The sequence below is a fragment of the Gopherus evgoodei genome, chromosome 16 (assembly GCF_007399415.2).
Source record: "Gopherus evgoodei ecotype Sinaloan lineage chromosome 16, rGopEvg1_v1.p, whole genome shotgun sequence".
NCBI lineage: Eukaryota > Metazoa > Chordata > Testudines > Testudinidae > Gopherus > Gopherus evgoodei.
In genome coordinates, this window is record NC_044337.1 from 22,161,013 (window position 1) to 22,181,565 (window position 20,553).

Here is a 20,553-nt window from a genome sequence, read left to right on the forward strand (position 1 = left end):
CCCCAAGTTTGTTGTTGTAGGGTCCCTTGTGTGCCTATCTGCCTTGGAAGAATTGTAGATTTTTCAGGAGGGCCCAAGTGTGATCAAAAGTCGCATTTCACTTTGTAAATCTGTTTGTGGCTGTAGTGAAATCACTCTGCAGCAGGCGAAGAGGCGTCTTGATGGAGGAGGAGCTCAAGAGTTAAGCAACAGCTCTACCTGGAGGCTGAGCAGACACAACCTGTCTGCCTGCAGCATGAACCCTGGTAGGCCACATGGCATGAGACAATAGCAAGAGCAGCCCAGGGACTAGGGCCTGTTGATCTTGAGCGGATCCCCTTGAAGCCCAGCAAATGCCAGTGGATTTATAGGGTGGCAGAATTGGGCCTATAAAGGCAAGCTGACATTAATAACCAAGGTGCATTAACAGGCGGTGTCCTTGCTCTCTCCCAGACTCCTTCGGGGGCTCTGACCCATTCCTTCCATCGGAGCAGTACTGGGGCCTCGGGCTTAGCTGGAAGGAAACTCTCTTGCTCTCTAGCTTCACATCCATTTTTGTTACCGATTTTTCTTTTGTTATGGTTGTATGTTTCATTGTAGGCCCCTTCTCCTGTGAACCCCAATGCCCTGGACCGCACTGCTGCATGGCTTTTGAATATGAACATGCACTTTTTAGAAGATGAAAGCATTGACCCAGATTCCAAGCACAGGGATAAGCTCAGGAATAAGGACGAGCTCAGCCAAGCAGAAAAGGTAAAACCTGACTGGATTGAAACGAGTGTCTGACTAGAGAGAGTTTCCTTAAACGTCATTTAATCGAGCTGCACGGGGTGACGCAGCAGCCCTGGGAGAAACCCCACTGTGTCCCTGCGCACGTTGGTAGCAGAATGCTGGGGACCCTGCTCAGGCTCCGCAACCTGGCTTGTCCCTCTTCTCAGGGCAAGAGAGGAACAGAGGGGACAGGAAGGACTATGAGAAGCTAGAGCACCAGGTCACTGCAGAGCCAGTTCAAGCAATGCATGTCAGTGCCCTAGCCCTGTGTACCCTCACTGCAGAGAACAGGGCTTACAAAGTGAACTAAAGAACGGACCGAAACGAACAAGGCAGGAAGTAGCGGGCAGCCCTCCTGGCTTGCTCAGGGGAGGTGGGGCAAGATGAGCTCCAGCATTCAGGCTTACAAAAGACAGAAGCGCATTCCAAGGGTAGGGGCCAGGTTCTGATCCCTGTTACATGAGCATAAGGCTGGCGTGACTCCATTGACTGAAATGAGGTTGCTGCAGGTTGATGCCATGTAACCAAGACCATAGACCAATCACTCTGGGGAGAGTGACTCAAAGGCTAGGTCTTGTGCTCGGAGCAGGGGTGTGATTCCCAGCTTGAGTGGATGTACGTGCTAGTGCTCATCGTCCTAGCGCACTAAAAATAGTAGTGTAGCCACAGGAGCCCAGGTGGCAGTGAGCGGCAGCACAGGCTGGCTGCCCCAAGTACAGACCTGCCCGGTACCCATGGACATGTACTCAGAGCAACGAGCCCGTGCCACCACTCTCTGCTGCCTCTGCTACCACAGCTACACTCCCATCAGTGGTGCATGGCTCGGTGAGACCACGCCCGACAATGTCCACGCAAGTTGGGACTCGCACCTCCGGCTCCCAGGGCAGATGTGGTCTCTAGCTGCTGTGTTAAATCTGAGCATCCCATGCCAGGGAGTAGCTCCGCATTCGAGTTGCACAAAATACGTTCAGCAAATAGTAAATTCACCACAAAACGCATTTTTTCCAGGCACTGAAGCTATTGGTGAATTTCAAGTGAGATGTCAGAAATATCCCCCCCAAAAAATCAAGTGTCAAAATCTTCTGCCTTGACGTTTTCTAAACAAACTCTATTGAGGTTTCATTTCAAAACTGTCGTTAAGCAGTTGGTGGAGGCATGTTGGTCCTGAGATGTGAGAGAGACAAGGTGGGGGAGGGAATCTCTTTTATCAGACCCACGTCCGTGGGTGAGAGAGACACTTTGGAGCTACACAGAGCCCTGCTTTGGATCAGGAAGAAGAAGAGGAAAGCTCCCTGTGAGCTTGAAAGTTTCTTCCCCCTTGCCCCAAAGTTGGTCGAATAAAAGAGATTCCCTTCCCCACCTTGTCTCTCTCGTATTTCACAACAATCTACTCCAAACAAAATGTCGAGTTGAATCACCATTTGAAACTTTTCGTGTGACTTGAACAAAAATTTGGGTTGTGCTTTTTTTTTTTTCGTTTTGGCAAGAAAAACCACCCAAAACGGTTCAGTTTTGGTTTGAAATGAACCAGATTTTTTCAGCTTTTTCCATTCGGCCACTAAGTCCATTATTTGCTCAGCATTACTCGGCCCTAGCTGTAGGAAGAGTGATGTATTGGCTGGGTTCCCCGGCTCCCAGCCCAGCCCGAGGAGAAGAGCAGGGAGGAGACCAGCATGCCTAGATGGAGGTGAGTGAGTGGAGCTAGAAATCAAGATGTTACAGTCAAAGTTTGCGGAAGATACTGCAACTCAAATCAGATCGCTAGGGGCAGGTTTCATCAGTCATAGGGAAGAGCAAAGAGTTTGTCATATCTGACCAGAATTATATCACTTTTGTCTGTGACGGATTAGCCCGTTGGTGACACCAACACCTTCATGCCCAGCACAAGGCCAGTCAGCGTGGAAATCACATACACTGGGGAAGAGGAGGGATCTTTTTCTTTTTAATTTGCAAGCTCTCCCAGCAGCCAGACACACAAGGCCCTGTGGTATTGGAGCTCACAAATGCTAATTCTGCCTCCCATTAGCTATTCATTATCACCTGAAACTTTGAGTGCTAGTCCTCTGTGTATTATTCTGAGGGGCAGGGATGTTTCTAGTTTTGTAATCATTTCTCTGGTGCTGCACCATTCTCTGGGCTGTCTGTCATCTGTTAAACTTGAGCAAAGTGCCAAAGCCTTCGACGGGCAGGGACTGAGAAGCACAAGGAGAAATCTCACATCTTTCTAATAAAAGAAAAAAATGCCTGGTTTGTTTTTAAGAGTTTAAGCCATTTTATTAGTGATTTTTTCCCCCTTTTGGCATCTTTATAACATGAAGAGAAATGTGCTGAGGGGGCTGATCAGAAAGCATCTGATGTGAGAAAAGGTCAGCCAGCTAGCTGCCTTCATTTTTAGGCTATAAAAATCTCGACTGCTAAATAAGAGTAGTCTCGAATCCTTGTAATTAGCACAGAGTCCAGCAGGGGTCTCCAAAGTGGCCACCAGTGAAACGTCAGGTGCTCACTGGGTGTAGCATGGAGCACTGGAGGTCAGCGTGGCTGGCGTAGCTGCTGCGGGAGAGTTGGGAAGCAGAATAACGTGAGTGAGGAGCCAGGCCTTGGAAGGCTTATGCCCTGATTTACATCTGCAAACTACTAGGACTAGGCAGAAGGCACCCTAGTTAGCAGACTCCGTGTGCCGCTTCCCCACTGGTAGTCGCTAAGCTGCTTCTCACCAAACCCACTCTCCTCTCCGGTAACCTTGGCTCGCCTTTTAACAGGTGGCCTCTCAAGTGAGTTCTACTCTCTGCAGCTTCTGGCCCTGGCTTTCTGCCCTGCCAGAGAGATCTCCACGATGGTTTCACCCGCAGGCTAAGGGAGGGACAGGATGCTGCAGACTCTCCACCAGTATGTACCCGGCTGGGTAGAGACAGACCATGTCAGGATTACGAGGTCTGAGAGCATTTCAATAAATCCTGCTCTGTGCCAAAATATCAAAATGCAGACCCCACCAGAGCCTGGTATCTCATTCCCATGCAGCATCCTTTGTTACTTTGTTGTCATATCAGTCACTGGCATTAAAGTTCTTCATTAGCATAATCTCTCTCCCCATTACTGTAAGACTTGAATGGTAACCAACAATGAGACAAGTGTTCTAGAGACAGGAGCGACTCCCACGCTCTCCTGAGGCTTCTCCTGCTATCCCTGGAGCTCCCTTACGCTGCTCCTATTTTGAGTGTAGGGTAGGTATTGAATCTCTCCGTGTTTGAGTGACTCCGCTCTGTGCGCTGTATGGGTGTTGCTGTCTCCCCCACTTCACCAGGTGGTGTGTGTGTGAACTGTGTCGTCTCAGTGACTCTGCAAAAACCTGATTAAAGGAAAACCACAGTGATGTGTCACAGCTGTCGTCTGCCCTGGCAGAAGGATCTAATAGGGCTTTCCCATCTCTACCTGCCATCATCTTAATACTTTAGCTACTCACAACAAATATTCAGCATCATGAATTCCAAGCCAGGTGGGTCGCGGTTGCAGTTACTTCTCAGCCAATGGAAATTACTGTAACAATTTGCCATCGGTGGAGCTGCACTGATTGACATGGCTAGAATCTGGCCCTTGCCATCTCCAGTCAGTGAATGGGACAGGCTTCTCCCGCCCCAAGAGAGCTGCCAGTCTAGTAATGCTCCCCGGCAGGCGGCCCTGTGTGAGGGCGTACATTAGAACACAAGAAATGTAGCCTACCATTTGAATGCTCAGCAGAGGCAGGAGACTTGCAGAGGTATTGTTGAATACCTTCTGTTTGTTTAGCTTTAAAAACAAATGGTTAAATTACCAGCGATGTAGCCACTATTTACTAACTCAATATCAAAAGCAACCAGAGCCGCCTTCATTTATTATAACTAGTAATATACTCGATAAGTTGCCTTAGCTCAGATTTGAAAGTTGTCTGCCTTTAGTCAGGTATTTACAGTGTCTCAAACTCCTTTAACTGCTCATCAAAATGGCAGGTTCCTGTTTGCTTATTAATCATTGTTGATTTGGTGGTGCTAAGGCAATTTAGAAAAGTCACTCCTTTCAAAGTAAAAATCTTTCTATTGCACATTTATACACTGGAGTTTTCCTTTGTCTAAGGAAGTTGTACCAAATGCTGAGCTACCACAACAGCTCAATGTGATGTTACTGACTAAAAGAAAAATCCCCTGTGTTTTGAACTTGTTCGTTTGTTTTCTGTGAGTCTTGCCGCTATTTACTTTTATTTTATCAAAATTTTTTCCAAGTTCTTTGACATGAAAAGCACAATAGGTGGAGTCTTGGCTTCATGCACTAACTCCTCTCCCATTGAGACCTGGGTTGAAATCCTGACTCTGCGGGTTAAGTGAAAGTCAAACTGCACTAGTGTACAACTGACCGTCTCTGATCAATCCGTGCCCAGTGTGAGCCCTTGATCCAACTCCCATTGACTTCAGTAGGAGTTGGCTCTAAGCACCAGCTTCCTAGGGAAAATGCACATTAATAAAAGCTTGGCCATAGACAATGGGGCGTTCGTGCCCTAGGGGATCTGATGGTTGTTCATCAGAGCAAATCCTATAGTACTGTTTGAGCACAATTAGAGTAACTCCCATGGTACGTGACCAAGTGTGGTTATCATTTGCTGGCTGCATGATGGCCCATGTGCACTGAGCTTGATGGCTGCAGCGGACAGGTATCAGCCTCACAAAAACTACCCTGACAGCAGCTGGCAACGTGGGCAGTCTCCACAGAGGATGATTGAATGGCTGCAGAGAGGCACTTTGACAGAGGCCAGTGTAATGAATCTTGCTCTGGCGCTGCCTGTGCTGAGACCTTCAGTCTCCAGGGTGGCCAGACCAGCACCTTTCTTTGCAACATTTCAACACTTCCTTTAAAAAAGCAAATAGCTGTTCAGCATCGAAAGTGCTATTTGCTGAGACATCATGTGATTGGCGTGGTCTCCGCTGCTCTCGGTCACCCTGGGGTCCAGCTGTATGTAATGGTGACACCCACCATAGCTTCAGCCTCACATGGCTGGGTTAGCTCCTTTTGAAAAGGTCTCCAAGCTGGGTGCATCTGTGCAGAAAATCCAGCTGGGTAACAAAATGTAACACATTCCAGAACTGAACACATCCCACCAAAACCCAGCCCAGCCTCTGCTCTTGTAGGCGTTGCCTGGATTTAGTGGGAACAGTGCCTGAGTCATTCTGGGATTGGCCCTAGACTTGGAAGAATGCCTTCTTGATGAGCATTTTCACTGTCCTTTGACTACAGGTGCTGTGAACTCTAAGACTATTGCTGCCCCTTGTGCCCATTGCCCGATCAGGGATCGCTATTAATGAGCTGTTGCTTGGGCTGCAAGACTTTCACTTTTGGACAGTCAGTTCTTAAATGTTTTCCCTAAACTCAGGCTGTATGAACCTGTAGGAAGTCAGCTTTTCCTAGCGTGCCAGCTGATTGGATTCAGATGTAAGCATGTGCAGAATTCGCAGTGCCATCTCTTTATTTACACAGACCTGACGAGCAGATGCCTGAAGCCAGAACCCCACCAGTGCTCCCTCACCTGCTGTGTCTAACCCTGCCCTGCTGTTCAGCCTGAGCAGCTGCCCGCATACATTTGCCATTCAGTGGAGCTAACTTGCACCCTCATTTTAAGTTCCAAACGATGCTAACCAACCATTCTCTGCTCCTGCCAGTGACCTGTCATCCCAGCAGAAGGGCAGCTCCGCTTCTCGTGCAGTCTGGAGGAGAAGACGGAAGAGAAGGTTTTGAGCAGCTATTCAGGGTTGCTCCTGTGCGGGTTTGCAGTTAGTCTAATGCGAGGAGACGGGCATGGCTGGGTTACTGGAGAGTCTTGGTGAGGGAAAAAACCTAGTAATAAAAATGCCTTGTGCTTTCTCTTTGAATGCTCCAGTACCAGCAGGACCTGGTGGTGCTGCAGGACAAGCTCCGTATCTCCAACAAGAAGCTGGAGGACTATGAAAACAGGTTCAAATGCCAGGAGGAGACGACCCAGAAACTGATGCTGGAGTACCAGGCCAGGCTGGAGGAGAGCGAGGAGCGGCTCCGCAGACAGCAGGAAGATAAAGACATTCAGATGAAGGGGATCATCAGCAGGTATGGGGAAGAGAGAGAGAAATCCCAACATAGAAATGATGGTAGCAAGGACGTAGCTGCATGTAGGCAGTTGGGAGCCTGGGAGCTTTAGCTCTCCCTCCACCCCCACCCCTACCCCCCAAAATAGGTAGGGATTGTGTTAACAGAGAAAACAGTGAGTCTGGAACAGAAGCTGGTTTATGTCATTGTTAATAAAGTGGATCAATTTAGTCGTGATAGAAACTACTCATTAAAGCAACAGGCGACCCCTAGTATCGCATTGTGTTTTAACTCTAGCCCCCCATCCCTCACCCCGCATTAGCTGTAAGCAAGCAGAACGCTATAGCACAGCTGAAGTCTCCTCCTTGGACCCCATTAGGGCCAGTTTAACTCTTCTCAGGTAGAGAAATGAAGGTAGGTCATTGTGTGGTCTCTCAAATGAAATCTTACAAACAAGGTTCATCACAAGTCTTCAGCACAGTCCTCTACCTCTTAAGCTAAGGAATAACGCTCTGGCTGCTGGTTGCAATAGTAGGTTGTCATCCTCTATTGATGAGCCTTTAGAGGAATGCCTACCACATAGCGAAGATGTTCAGTCTGTGTGAACATAAAGATTATAGGAGTGGTGGATTGTAAGAGTAGTGTGAATTACTGTGTGTATTCCTGTAGCAACTAGGAGCCCTTGTGATGGAGCAGAACTCCATTGTGCTAGGTGCAGCACAGACACACAACAACAAGATGGTCCCTGCTAAACGTTCTTTGCCATCACTCCTCTCCTGGCACTGGTGTGCAGTACACTGCGGGCCACTGTCCGCTGCCTCTGTCGCCCTAGTCGTAGGTGGAGTGTGGCATCTCTAGCTATAGATTGCAGAGTGCTTTGGGATGGACAATGCTGTCTAACACTCTTTGTTACACACACAAAATGGCCATGCCCAAGCCTGGCAACAGGATTTCCTGGAAATGGTGCCCTGAAACCTCTTGTCATGTATTCCCATCTCATGTGCATGAGTGGTGCAGTGCCCAAGCCTTTCATGTCCAAAGATGAACAGCTGGCCCTGTGCCCAGTAGTAAAGAGAGAATAATTAGTGAAGGGTGTGAATCCAGGGTGGATCCAACCAGCTGGAAATTCGTGCCTTCTTTTAGACTGCTAATAAGACGTACATTTTTAACAGTGAAGTAATTAGCCATTGGAGCACTTCAGCCAAGGTCGTAGTGGGTTCTCCATGGATGAAATCAGGATCAGGCTAGTAAATCTGTTCTAGGAAGTACTGGGGTATGTTCTATGGCCTGTGTCAGATGAGATGATCACAATGGTCACTTCTGGCCTTAGAATCCATGAAACCTTCAAATTCAGAGCGGGTCGTGGGTTTACAGGCCAAACCTGGAACCAGGTGTGAAATTTCCAGCAAGCTCCCCTCTTAGTAATGGGCTGAATCAAAACTCTAAGCTTCCAGGGGCTTGGGCTATCTGAATGTAGCCCCTGGAGCAGGGCTGTGAAAGTACTTTGGTATTTACATAGTGCTGTGTCAGTTCTGAAGGACTTCAGACACTGGGCCAGATTACACCTTAGCATAACCCATGGGAGTCAGTGGTGTTACACAGTTGTATGCAAAATACGCAGTAACCAAAGCACCACATTTTCAATCAATCTGTATTTCTTGGGGTGGGGTGGGGGGGCAGTAGTTCTGAAATCAGCAGTGACCTCAAGCTACAAGAGAATCAAACTTCTTCTGAGGTGCAGACAAGTCTGGGCAACTTTTAGCTTTTCATTGTTTTTAATTTCCTGGGGTCCAGCTGGAAATGGAGGAGCCCTCACCTGCTCCCACATGCTTTCCAACTTCAGATTTGCAAACTTCAGCTATTTCGCTCCAGCGACCCCCTGCTCCTTTAGAGGGGCACCTGTCCCTATTAAAGCTTGGGGTGACAGAATCCAGAGATTTTCTTGGTTCACTGAATGGTAGAATTTAGAGATAGATGAGACCTCTGAACCCAGTCCAGCTCTCTGGGCTCAGGGTAGGATTTCTCCTTTCAGTATATTATTTTGTCCTGTTTTCTATACCCCAAGCAATGGACTTTCTGCCTCTCCTCTTGGGGATTATGCCTCCAGCAGACATCTCTCACAGTCAGGAAGGTTTGCGTGTTCCTTTCCATCTCATTACTCCTAGCTGGCATCAGGTAACCCTCTGCCCCTGTGGTGTTTACGTACATATAGGCTGTTATGGCCCAATGTCACTATCTTTAGCCAAGCTAGACCCGTTCAGTTCTTTTTAAGCTGCTCTCCTAAATCAGCTGCTCTAAAGCTCCCTCCCCACCCCATCCTTTGTTTGCTCGTGTCTAGAGTAGTTTAGCAGTCAGACAGAAAACAGCAAGGTTTTGAACTATCGGAGCAGAGAGTTTTGGTTGGTTTGTTTTTTTAACCAACAAGCCACTCAGGGCCAGCAATTTTTCATGGCCCCAGCCCTAATCTGACCTTAACTGCCGAGATTCCAGATTCCCTGACCCTGGGGTGCTGTGTGCGCTAATGCCTGCAATGTCACATGAAAAAACTTAGGTTTTTGTGCTCCCTGAAGGCGGGGTTACAACGTGAGAGCTTCCCATTGGTTTGGCCTGTTATTTCACCCTTCGCTCTGAGCTTTCGGGATATAAATCAACTCTTTGCCTTCTCTGCTGTCAAGGAGTAAGGGAAGAAATAATCTGTATCATTCATCCTGGGAGGCTGATTTAAATGTCTACCAGCCTAATGGTGTGGTGGCTGGATGTGACAAGAGCCAGTATAGATCCTAGCACATGTAATTAATGGACTCTTGTACCTGGATGCTCTCTACAGAGGGGCATTGCCTTTCAGGCTAGTGGATCCCGCAAACAGGTGATCGGAGCAGCCTCACTCCACTGTTCGGGCAGCCTCCTGGGTCACCAGAGAGCTGGCAGCTGTGCAGGGCTGACCCAGGCTGTGAGTTGAAGAACTGAAATGGGGATGAAGGAGCACAAGGAGGGGGACTAGCACTGCACTTTAACTAGTGGTGGCCTGGAGAGCTCCATGGCTTTCTAACAGGGTGTCTAGTGCCTTTCTGCTCCAGGCCAGCACTCCCAGCTAACCTGCTGGGAGCAGGGGTAAGCCAGAGTCATTGGCATTGGTAGGTCTGAGCATAGTTTCTAGTAGGCAGATGTCCCTATCACAAAACCCACTACGCAGCCGGCAGGCTCAGCTAGAGTGGCCAAGGAGCTGGAACTGGCCAGTCTGTCCTGGGCAGGGCCAGGGCAGGCTGGCAGTGGGAGGGAAGAGGTTACCGCTTCTGCCCATGCTCTGCTTGTTCTGATTTCGGTCTCTCAGGCATGACACGCTGTTTAATAACAGCAGCTAGACTCTCTGCTTCTCGGAAGCTAAGTGTTTGCTTCCGTGTTCTCCTGCCAGATTGATGTCGGTCGAGGAGGAATTAAAGAAAGATCACGCGGAAATGCAGGCGGCAGTCGATTCCAAACAGAAGATTATTGATGCCCAGGTCAGTACCCTTTTAATGTCAGGATGTACAGCAGTGCTGGGGGAATGAGCCACCCTGATGTGCAGATCCTGTTGTTACTGTCCTAGTGGGCATAGCGAGCCTGGCACTAAACTGACGGATCCAGACCGCAGGTAAGGCTTTTGCCTGATGTTATTCCCATCGTGGTGTTTGCACTGCTACAGCACCATCCATCCAGGGGGCTGAGACCGTGGTCTCCCTGGCAGCAGACACTGAGTGTATGAGGAGGCTGAAATGGAGATGGGGGATTCTAGGACCATCTCAACTTCAGTGTAGCCTTAAAAGGGGCTGATTTAAACCCAAAGCAAGAGACGTCAGAGTTCATGGTAGAAGCCTGTCTCTTTCTGAGCCTCCCTTGGTTGCAGGAGTTACGCTGCACGGACAGGATAACAGGGCCGCCTAGAGGATTCAGGGGGTCTGGGGCAAAGCAATTTTGGGGGGCCCTTCCTTAAAAAAAAAAAAACTTGCAATACTATAGAATACTATATTCTCGTGGGGGCCCCTGCAGGGCCCGGGGCAAATTGCCCCACTTGCCCCCCTCTCTGGGCAGCCCTGCAGGCTAACATCACCACCTGCTCCTCAGATGCTTCTATATCCCATGCCCACTGGTGATTGCAGAGAGATCTCTGTAGGGGAGAAATTACCATGACAGGCTTATAAGTCACTCCTTCCCTTTGTGTACCGGGAAGCGCTCTGATGTTTGTGCTTACTGGCAGTGGGTGCTGGATGGAAAGAGGTGACCTGGAAAGCCACCACAGAGGGGAAGGGAAGGTGGAGGAAAAGGGAAGCAAGCATCTGTAGGTCAGAAAGTCACCTACCAGGCACTGATGGTGAAGGTGGAGAACATCAGGGCTTTGCCCATGAGATGCCAGGAGCAATATTAAAAAGTACCATACAGAGAACACGTACCCTAGAGTAGGGTAGCATAGCCTGTTCCTTACCAGGGACTGCACCTCCCATTGAATGACTAAGGACACTGATAAAGAGCAGGTACCCATCCTGTAGGACGATGGTACAAACCATTCTACCGTTGCTCACAGCTCCCCTTTCCATTGATAGAATCTCAGGAGATCATCTAGTCCAACCCCCTGCTCAAAGCAGGACCAATCCCCGGACAGATTTTTTGCCCCATATCCCTAAGTGGCCCCCTCAAGGATTGAACTCGCAGCCCTGGATTTAGCAGGTCAATGCTCAAACCACTGAGCTGTCCCTCCCCGGCATTGAGCAGCTGGATGGTGGGAGATGTGCAAAAAGGCAAGTCTTCTCCTTCTTCTCTAGGAGTTTAGTGTAAAGGCAGCTGTTTCCATTAGCAGGTCATGTGCAAGATCTGGCTGCTCTCTCCTGCCTGGGCCATCAGAGAGACTCTTCTAGTCACTGCTGAAAATCTGCCTGAACTGAGTTTTTACTTCAGCCCCCTGACAAACGATCGACCTCCTGCCTAGTAGTTGCAGAGGCTCCCATTAGCCAGTGAGCTGCCGAGAAGGAGAGAATTCCAGGGCTGGCTTCCATTTGTTCAGGCACAAATATTTGAAGTTCGTTTCCTAGCTAACTGTAGCACCCAACTCAGCTCATTAAATACATGTGGCCACAATTAACTATGGGTGCAAACGTTGGGGCAAATGTCGGTGTGAAACTGTGCCTGAGATATACAGGCTGTGGATGCTGACAGTCTGCTCCAGTTTGAACACAGGAACAGATCAGTGTCTTGGCTACCATCTGCAGCAAGGTCCCACTATTCTAGACTACATGCTTAATGACCCTATTTATCATGGAGTGAGTCACCGTTCCTGAGTAATGATTCACTGGGTAGCAAATGGGAAAGGAGCCAGGAGAACCTGGCGAAAGGAATTGGTTTATCTTTACAATCGTTGGTTCAGCGCCAGTAAATCAGCATGTCCACTTCTCGGGGGTTCAAGCTGAGCTTAGGGGAGGGAGGGGAGTCCATGACCAGACAGCTAATGACAAAGTGCCTTCCATAGCCTGCAAATTGCACTTGACTCTCTCAGCGTCACCCTGGCCCTCGCACACTACCTGTTTCTCCTCCTCTCAGAGCCAGCCTCCAGCACTGCCTGGCCAGTTTTTTTAATTGGATTTTAGGAACTTTCCCTGGGGCACAGGTATTGTTCAGAGGAGGGCACCCGATCCCATCCACTAAGCAGCATTGCTTGCTTCAGAACCTTGCACGGCCAGGCCAGACCAGGCATCAATCATTCCCCCATCGTCCAGACATGGTACCTAAGGACCCTGCCGATCAACCAGCATAAGAGGCTCCCTCCTTGCTGGACTGGGGCCTGAACAGGTCCCAGGAAAGCACAGCTGAGCAGAAAGTTACTACTTTCTCCCTTGTGAAATTTCACCCATTTCTGTGGGTTTGCCATCAAACTTCACACTTTTATCCTTCCTCATTGCTGCAGCTACCTCAGCACGTGGGATTCTGCTGCCCACAGAGCTCTGGGCAGAAAAATAAGCATCAGCATGGTCTCACTCTGCCAAAATGCCCTTTGATGCTTTAACTTGCCGTGCACGGCTCTGAAACAGATCCATGGCCCATACATTGCTATGGATCAGGCTGAAGGATCTTGACATCAGTGATACTTTATGCATGAGAGCAGTGGTTACAACACAGGCGTGCCTCAGTTATCCGTGTCCAGCTCTGCTGGGCAGCGCTTTAAAGATTCTAACCCCCCTAAGTAGACACAGCCCATTTCCTGGCGTTTCCTTTTGGACTCTTTTCCTACATGGCTGCTCTACCACTGGAGTGATGAGTGGAAACAAAGGTTTACTTTGATTTTCCAGTTTAAATTGGCCAAATCCTGATCTCCATAATCATTATCCCTGAGCAAAGACTGCACACAGCCGCCCAGTGAGGCGCACATCCTGGAGAGCAAGCACCACAATTCAATGTCGACAAGGTCTGCTCGCTCTTCTAAAGTAACTAGGCTGGATCTGCTCTGAGCTGGAGCATTAAAGACGGAATTGCACACGTGACTAGACTGGGACAGGCCACAGGCAGACAATAGGCACTGATGGCTCTCGGTCATCCTGAGGCCCCAGTCATGGCGGGCAAATGATGAAGTGAGATATGCCCAGATAATTCTGGCAGGTGACCTGCACCCACGCACTGCAGAGGAAGGCAAAAAGCCCCCCGGGCCCTGCCAGTCTAACCTGGGGGGAAATTCCTTCCCCACCCCATACATGGTGATCAGTTAGACCCTGAGCATGTGAGCAAGAACCAGCTGGCCAAGCGCCTGAAAGAGAGAATGCTCAGTGCCACCGCAGAGCCCTGCTGCTTCCTGCCCAATGTCTCATCACCAGCCCTGGCCATCCCAGATGCTTCAGAGGAAGAAAAAAACCAAAAACACAGAATCCTGGGGGATCCCTTCCAGACCCCTGCAGCTGCAACTCTAGAGCATGAACTTCACCTTCCTATTTTTAACCAGTTCCAATGCCTCTGGATCCCACCACATCCTAACATGAGCCCCAGTGCTAGCTAGCATCAGGGAGAGAATGGTATTCAATGCAGTGTACAAACAAACCATCGCTAATCTTGCCTCGGGACATCCCTCGGGTAAGTATTTCTGTCTGCGGCTGGGGGACCTGAGCAAGTGGGGCTAAGTGACTTACCCAGGTTCACAGAGGAGATGGTGTCAGAACCAGATTGCAGCACAGGGAGTGCTGGGCACCCATCCTTGTCATCATAACGCTGGACTCTGCCCCCTCTGTATTCAGTGAGAAATGGGACCCTGCCATCGCAGCTTTCCAGGCAGGCTGTGAGGCATTTGAACTATCAACTTCCATTAAAACAAAATCAATTAAACATTGAAATGAATAACCATTAGAGGAGAGAATTGGGTTTTAGAACATGAACCTTATCCTCATTCTAACTGCTGCTGGGTGGGAGAAAAAACCATGTGTGTGACATGTGCCTGTGTAACTGGAGAATAATAGAAGCCATTTTCTCTCTCTTTGTTCAGGGTCCATTAGAACATGATGAAATGAATTTAGCGCTGATTCCACTAGCCTGAAAGCCTGACATGTTGAAGTTTGTGTGAGCCAAGCTGTTCTCTGCAGGGAGGGCGGGGCTGGCAGTGGTATCTGTTTACACTGTCCTTTGAGACAGAAATTTCCCAATTCCCCTGGGTCTGAACCGATACTGTTTACTCAAACTGTCCAGCCCTCAACATCTGTGAGCTCCTGTGGAACAGGACCTTCATCCAAATCCTCCCTGGGTTTGCTAAAGCAAAGCTGGCCCTGCCTTTGCACACCTCTGCCAAGAGGTGAGGTCACATGGAGGCAGTTTCCACAGGCCCACTCACTGAAAGCGCCCCACTTTCTGTTTGGTTGCAGGAGAAACGTATTGCTTCACTGGATGCGGCCAACGCACGGTTAATGAGTGCCCTTACTCAGCTGAAAGAGAGGTACAGCATGCAGACACGTAACGGGATCTCCCCCACAAACCCAACTAAATTACAGATTACAGAGAACGGAGAATTCAGAAACAGCAGCAATTGTTAACCCGCGGAGGGAGCTGCTGCAGGAGAGGAGGCCTGGCCTGAAAGACTGCGCAGCAGCAGGGGTGAGCCGTGCTTCAGAGAATGGCTGCTGTCTTTCCCCCCGCTCCCCAAGGAACCAGCTCCTTACTGCTGATGGCGCACATGACTGCTCCGTGGTGGGAGACACCAGCGCCAGCGAGTTGAGAGGACCGAGACCGAGTTGTGTGAAATGTGTGGAAAAAGGAGAGCTCCGCATTTGGGGGGATTGCTGTCACGGGTGGATTTAAGTCAGTGTTTAATGTTTAACCTTTTCCTTCTCAGACTGCCCAAAGGACGCTCCTCCTGGCCCATAATAATGGCCTGGGCGTGCCAGTAAGCGGAATAAAGGGGGCTGGGAAAGCCTGTGCCAGGTCCACTCAGCTTAGCTTCAGTGGTGGGTGTCTGCTGGTAAAAGCTCAGTGGAGGATGAGAATGTATTGTTGTGAGATGCACTTAGTCTAATTCCAGCCCACGTCAGGAAATGCTCTGCCATGGCACTTAATTTGCTCGGTGGGTCATTCTGTGTAGCTTCACATCGAGGTGGCCACAGCACATCCCTCCTGTGTGCCACTTGGAGTACGCTCCATGCATTGGTCCATGAACGAGTGCCTTTCCCCGGCGTTGTTCAGTAGGGGAGATGTCCTGTGCCATGCTGGAGGTAGTGTGCCACTGACCGTTTGACGCTCACACAAGAGAATTGGGCTTTGAATGAACTCGGGAGAGCAGGGTCTGACGTGCAAGGTGTGCAGGGTGGTAGCCAAAGGAATGCCAGCACAGATAGACAACAGTGCAGGTTCCTGGGAGGGGAGTGAATAGCACTTTAGCAAGATTTGCTGGGCTACGCAGTGTCACAGCAAGCGTTACCTCTGTAGGACTCCGGCGCTCACTGGAGAGTCCAGCATATTACACCTAAGATGGCACCTTGCGGCAAGAGAACAGCGGTCTGTATTTGCTTTACTTTTTGCCAACCTACTAGTCAGAGGTCAAGCCAGTGCAGCTGGTGCAGGCTTGTGTCCAAGGCAGTGGGACTGTTGTACTCCAGCAGAGAAGGGGAGCTGGTATTCTCGGGATGGTTTCTTCATTTCTAGATGCAGCTTCTTCTCAGCAATCTAAGGAGGGGAAGGAGGGGCACACTGGCTTGTCACAAATATAACACAATGAGAAGTTCCACACGAGTAGCATCCCACTAAACTTCCTGTTATTGAACACAGCAAATATCACATCTGCTCATCTCGCCCAGGTGCTTAGCCATTGGGTTGTGAAGTGTGGGTCGTTAGCCAAAAATCACTCAGAAGAATGTTGTGAAGCCCCATCACGATTCATGGAGTGGAATTGGGTTGACACCAGTATTTGTTTAGGATGTGGCTGCTTGCTCGGAAGAGGAAGGGTTATTTGTGGGGTGGGGGGTGGTGCTATATGCAAAGGTGTGTGCAAAAGTCAGAGAAAAGAAAAACCCTGAAGAAGCATGAAGGTTGGTAATTGTATTTCTTTTCTTTCACAGTATGCATTAGAAAAAAATACAGCCCATTTTCTGGAATACTGCCCTCTTTAGATTGGGAATGAGCACTGCATGGAAATTAACAGCCTTGAAGAATGTAAAACATGCTCATAAGGGAATAACCAACAAGAACAGCAGCAGCCACCGAAATTCCCATGGTCAGGAGGCACTGTGCAGACATAAGCCAGGATTAGACTTTCCTAACTGCTGAAACAAGTAGATTCGGCACATTCAGACGTGTGTTGCTCAGCGGAGGGGCAATCTCCTTAGCAGGGGATTATGCCACTGACTTGCCACCGGTGCAGGTTGGTTGTTTTTTTTTTTAAGTTAGTCCTTCGTGATTCCCAGTCTCAGAACAGGTCATTAATACTGAGACCTAGAGAGATGGTTTCTCTGAGACATGGATGCCACTGTACAGTGTATAGGACGTCTGCCTATTCCTCCCATTAAGAGCATATACTTGCTGTATGCTTGTCCTAGTTTGCCCAGTACCGTGTTTAAATGTACACTCAGAAGGGACTAGGATACTGAATTGTGCATAGGCTTAGGTACCAACTCCACAGTATCTAGTCTGTGCTAGCAGGACACTGTTTGCATTTCTGTGTTGTCCCGCAGCTGCAAATCCTAAAAAGATTCACTGTGGAGGGGATTATTTTAAAGTTAAAGCTGCTTTTTTCTAAAAGCTTCTCTTCCACGGAAGCCCCAGCCCAGGTCACACAGGGCTGCACCTTCTGCAGCTCCGGATCTTGGATGGTTGACGGTCTGTCTGCGCTCGAAGCTCTCCACACGCAAGGAATGCCGTCCCATCTCTTGATTTAAATTCAGTGTGGCATGAACGTAAAACCAAAAAGAGGAGCTCCTGAGAGCCAAGTGACCATTGAATATTGGAGAATTAGCACAAATGGCTTTGAAGAAGCTCACAAAACTGACAGCCCCAGGAGAAAGACCCAGACAGGTTAGGAGTATACAGGGTACTATGAACAATTTGGTACATATGCTTACATCTGCCTTTGTCTCAGTGTCAAATATCTTTAAAGAACCCTGCAAAAAAAAGACTCTTTTTAAACAGCTGGTACCTGGAGATGTACTTTTAGCTCTGGTTATTTTTTTAGGGTCTGAAATATTCCTCCTGTGAAAGATGGAAGCTGTTTCACATAGAATGCTAGGCAGGGGTGGTGGACGGGTGTCCTAGCAGGGACTGATTTCCATTCTTACACGGAAACTTCAGGGAATTGTTTTTGGATGCAAATTCAGTGCTCGCCCTAAGAACTTGCAGGGGGACCCCCCCCCCGCCGAAACAATTGTCTATTTAGAACTGAAGCTAAGTACTATACATCTTAACCTACTCCTCAGCCCTGAGCCAATCCATTGCTCCATTCACTTTACAGGGACTACATTACAAAATCTTGGTTAACACCAAAATCTCAGTTAAAGCGTGCACGTTGTGCTGCTGGCGTAACAGAAAACCTAAACCCTTCCACAGGGAGTTATTTAAAACTAACATTTCCAGATCCGACACCTTCTGATGTTCTGTAGTTTCCTGAGCCAGTATGAAAAGGAACTCAGTCCCAGAAGAAATCTCTTCTTTGGAGAGATGCCCCCTAAACTGCAAAACATGGGATCCGGATCTGGCGCTTTGGCTCAGGCCCATCTCTAACTGTGTTACTTCAGTTTGTGGTTTTATTTATAAGCTGCACACCAGTGTGGGACTGTGAGTGCAATGCCTATCCTCAAGCCTGGTGTTTCGCATAGCAATACCAGAGACAATGTGCAGAGGTGCTCCCAGCGACAGAGAGTAAAACCACCACTCTACTGACCCTCATGCGACCTGCTGTTTTCCTTCTCGTGCTTTCTGCGACAAGAGCCTATTCTAGTGCAAAAACTGTAAAAGTGTAAACAAAACAAACATTCACAGATTTTTATCTTGATGCAAGTCTTACAATTTTTTGTATATGTTCTTGGTGTTTGACTGTAATGTACCTATTCACCCAACAGTTGTATATAGTAATTTACTTCTGGTGCTGCTTATTTGGTCAGGATTTGAGTGTCTCTACTGCTGGTTTGTTCGAGTTTTTTTGTTTTGTTTTTAAACAGAGGTGGGCTCAAGTAAGCAAGTTCAGATCTGGGTTCAGATTTCAGCTGCCCCTTGGGATGGAACCAAGGTTTTGATTTGGGGTGATGGAGAGAAAATGCATGAGGCTTTGGGATGTGACCTATCCCACGGTTGCTACACGCTGTAAGTCTAATACAACGGGGGTTGTGCTTTAAGTTCAGAGCCAGAAGCTCCTACCAACTACAACAGTTTAGTAACCAAAAACTTCTTCCCATCCCCCCCATATCTATTAAGCAGAAATGTCCTCCACCCAAACAGGTCCTGGGAATTCTGCACTGTGGTTTTTGCTTGTCGCTGTTCGAGCACTCCTGGCGTTGTGAGTAGTGGCCTGGCTCCCCCCACCTGGGTACAGCTGTGTAACTTACTGCTGGCTCAGGACACACAAGGTTATGCTGGATCAATAGACTGGAGGTCTCCCCAGGCATGTGATAGGGATTTGCTGAACCTGGGTGACAATAGCTGTGCTTCATTAGCTCCACAAGCTCATTGCCTTTCTGTAACCATAACCCCCCCCCCCCCCGCCCGGGAAGAAAACCAAGCAAAGGTACAGAGGGGAACAACCCTGCACTGATCTCCAGGGTCTGGCCTCCCCACAGATCACCTCTTGGGTCTTTTCCAGCCCCGTTCTGGCATGCTGCCTTCAGGACAAGCTGGGACTCCAGCTCTGCCTTTCCAGTTCTGTAATCTGAAGTGAGTGCAGCTGCTGCTGTCCCTTAGTTCCCAAGTGATTCCTTGACCTGCCCCAGATGGGAGGCTGTTCACTTCTAGCCAGATACTGTGTCTGTGCTAATACTGCCCCCCCCCCATTATGGGTCAGCCCCAGGCACCCTTGGGTGACTGCTGTGCAGAGAAGAGCTGTCATTTTCTTTTCTTGGAGGGGGAGTGTGTCTCATTTGGGCCAGAGAGAAACCTGTTCATTTGCTGAGCAGGGTCTTTCCAAACCACGGACAGTCTACAAAAGTCCTAAAATGCTGGCGGTTTGGAGCAGGGGTTTGGTTTCGCCATTGACTTTCACGGGTAATGTGAGGTGTGACATTGCTGTAAATTTTTAGGTGGTTCTACATCAACTATCGGTACCCAAAGTGCAGTCTCCATGGTCACATATTCCTTTATCATCCATCACTGTGTCTTAAGATATACCTCTCTCTCTGTATATCTGCTTAGGCTGATACTTGTTCCTGATCAGCAGTTGCTATGTTTTATATCCTCTTATGAAGAAAAAACAAAAAACTGTTTTTGTAAGTATGTTTAAAAACAAAGCAAAGTGGAAGTGTTTGCTGAAACTCCTTCGGCCTCTTTTAAACTATGTAATAATGTACAGAGAACGTTGTTGGTGTTCAAAGAAATGATGTGGACGTGCAATTTCTGTACATTTGCAATTAGAAATATTAAAGATTTATTTAGCTATTTTATGTCAGGTCGCCCACAGTGTTAATCAGTCAAACCCTGCCCGATTTGGCCCCAGGTGGCAGCCTGAGCTGGCTTCTGCTGTCTGACTCATTAGTCTTCTATGGGACTAAATATTACAACAAAACTACAGGTCTCTTCAAGTGCATAGTGGAAGGGAGGATGTTCCTAGCCAGAAAACAAAAGATCTCAGGGAAGTGGAAGGGGAGATGCTGGAAACTACCATATTAGGGGCAAGATCTCAAGAATGGCACAAGCCTAATCTCTGGTGAAACTCAGCCCAGCACCAAGGTACCAGAGCACATTCACGCTGCACCCACCACTCCTCTTTGCGACACAGCAGTGTGAGACTGACGCCAGATATGGGGACGGAGCTTGGAACCTCCCCCTCCACCAGGAGAACAGTTGAACAAGATACAAAGAAAGTTCCAGGGCGCACAGGCATAGGAGAAGGGAATTTTTTAAAGCAGAGCAGGCGGCCCAGGGTGTGCTAAGATAATGGCAGCACCAAGGGGCTTGCCGGGAAAGCAAGTTAGTCCTGGAAGCAGGATGACAGATCAAACATGTGCCCCCTAGCACCAGCCCCCTCCCCTGGAGGACCCCAGACACAGCAATACCAACCAGCTGCAAGGTGCACACAGTGAGGCTAGAGCC

The 20,553-nt window shown here is 48.7% G+C and overlaps 1 protein-coding gene across 10 annotated transcripts in view; it reads left to right on the forward strand.

The window, feature by feature from the left end:
- LOC115636067 (disabled homolog 2-interacting protein-like) overlaps positions 1-19,873 on the forward strand; it is a 218,705-nt gene extending 198,832 nt beyond the window's left edge. For 7 of the 10 annotated variants that reach the window (XM_030535704.1, XM_030535705.1, XM_030535711.1 and 4 more), the window contains 4 exons: positions 580-732; positions 6,650-6,852; positions 10,244-10,331; positions 14,697-19,873. In XM_030535704.1, the coding sequence (XP_030391564.1) occupies positions 580-732; positions 6,650-6,852; positions 10,244-10,331; positions 14,697-14,864 (612 nt within the window). In that variant the 3' untranslated portion in view covers positions 14,865-19,873. The remainder of the gene's footprint in view (positions 1-579; positions 733-6,649; positions 6,853-10,243; positions 10,332-14,696) is intronic. The other 3 variants (XR_003996801.1, XM_030535706.1, XM_030535707.1) reach the window with 3 other exon arrangements.
- Positions 19,874-20,553: the final 680 nt, after the last annotated feature.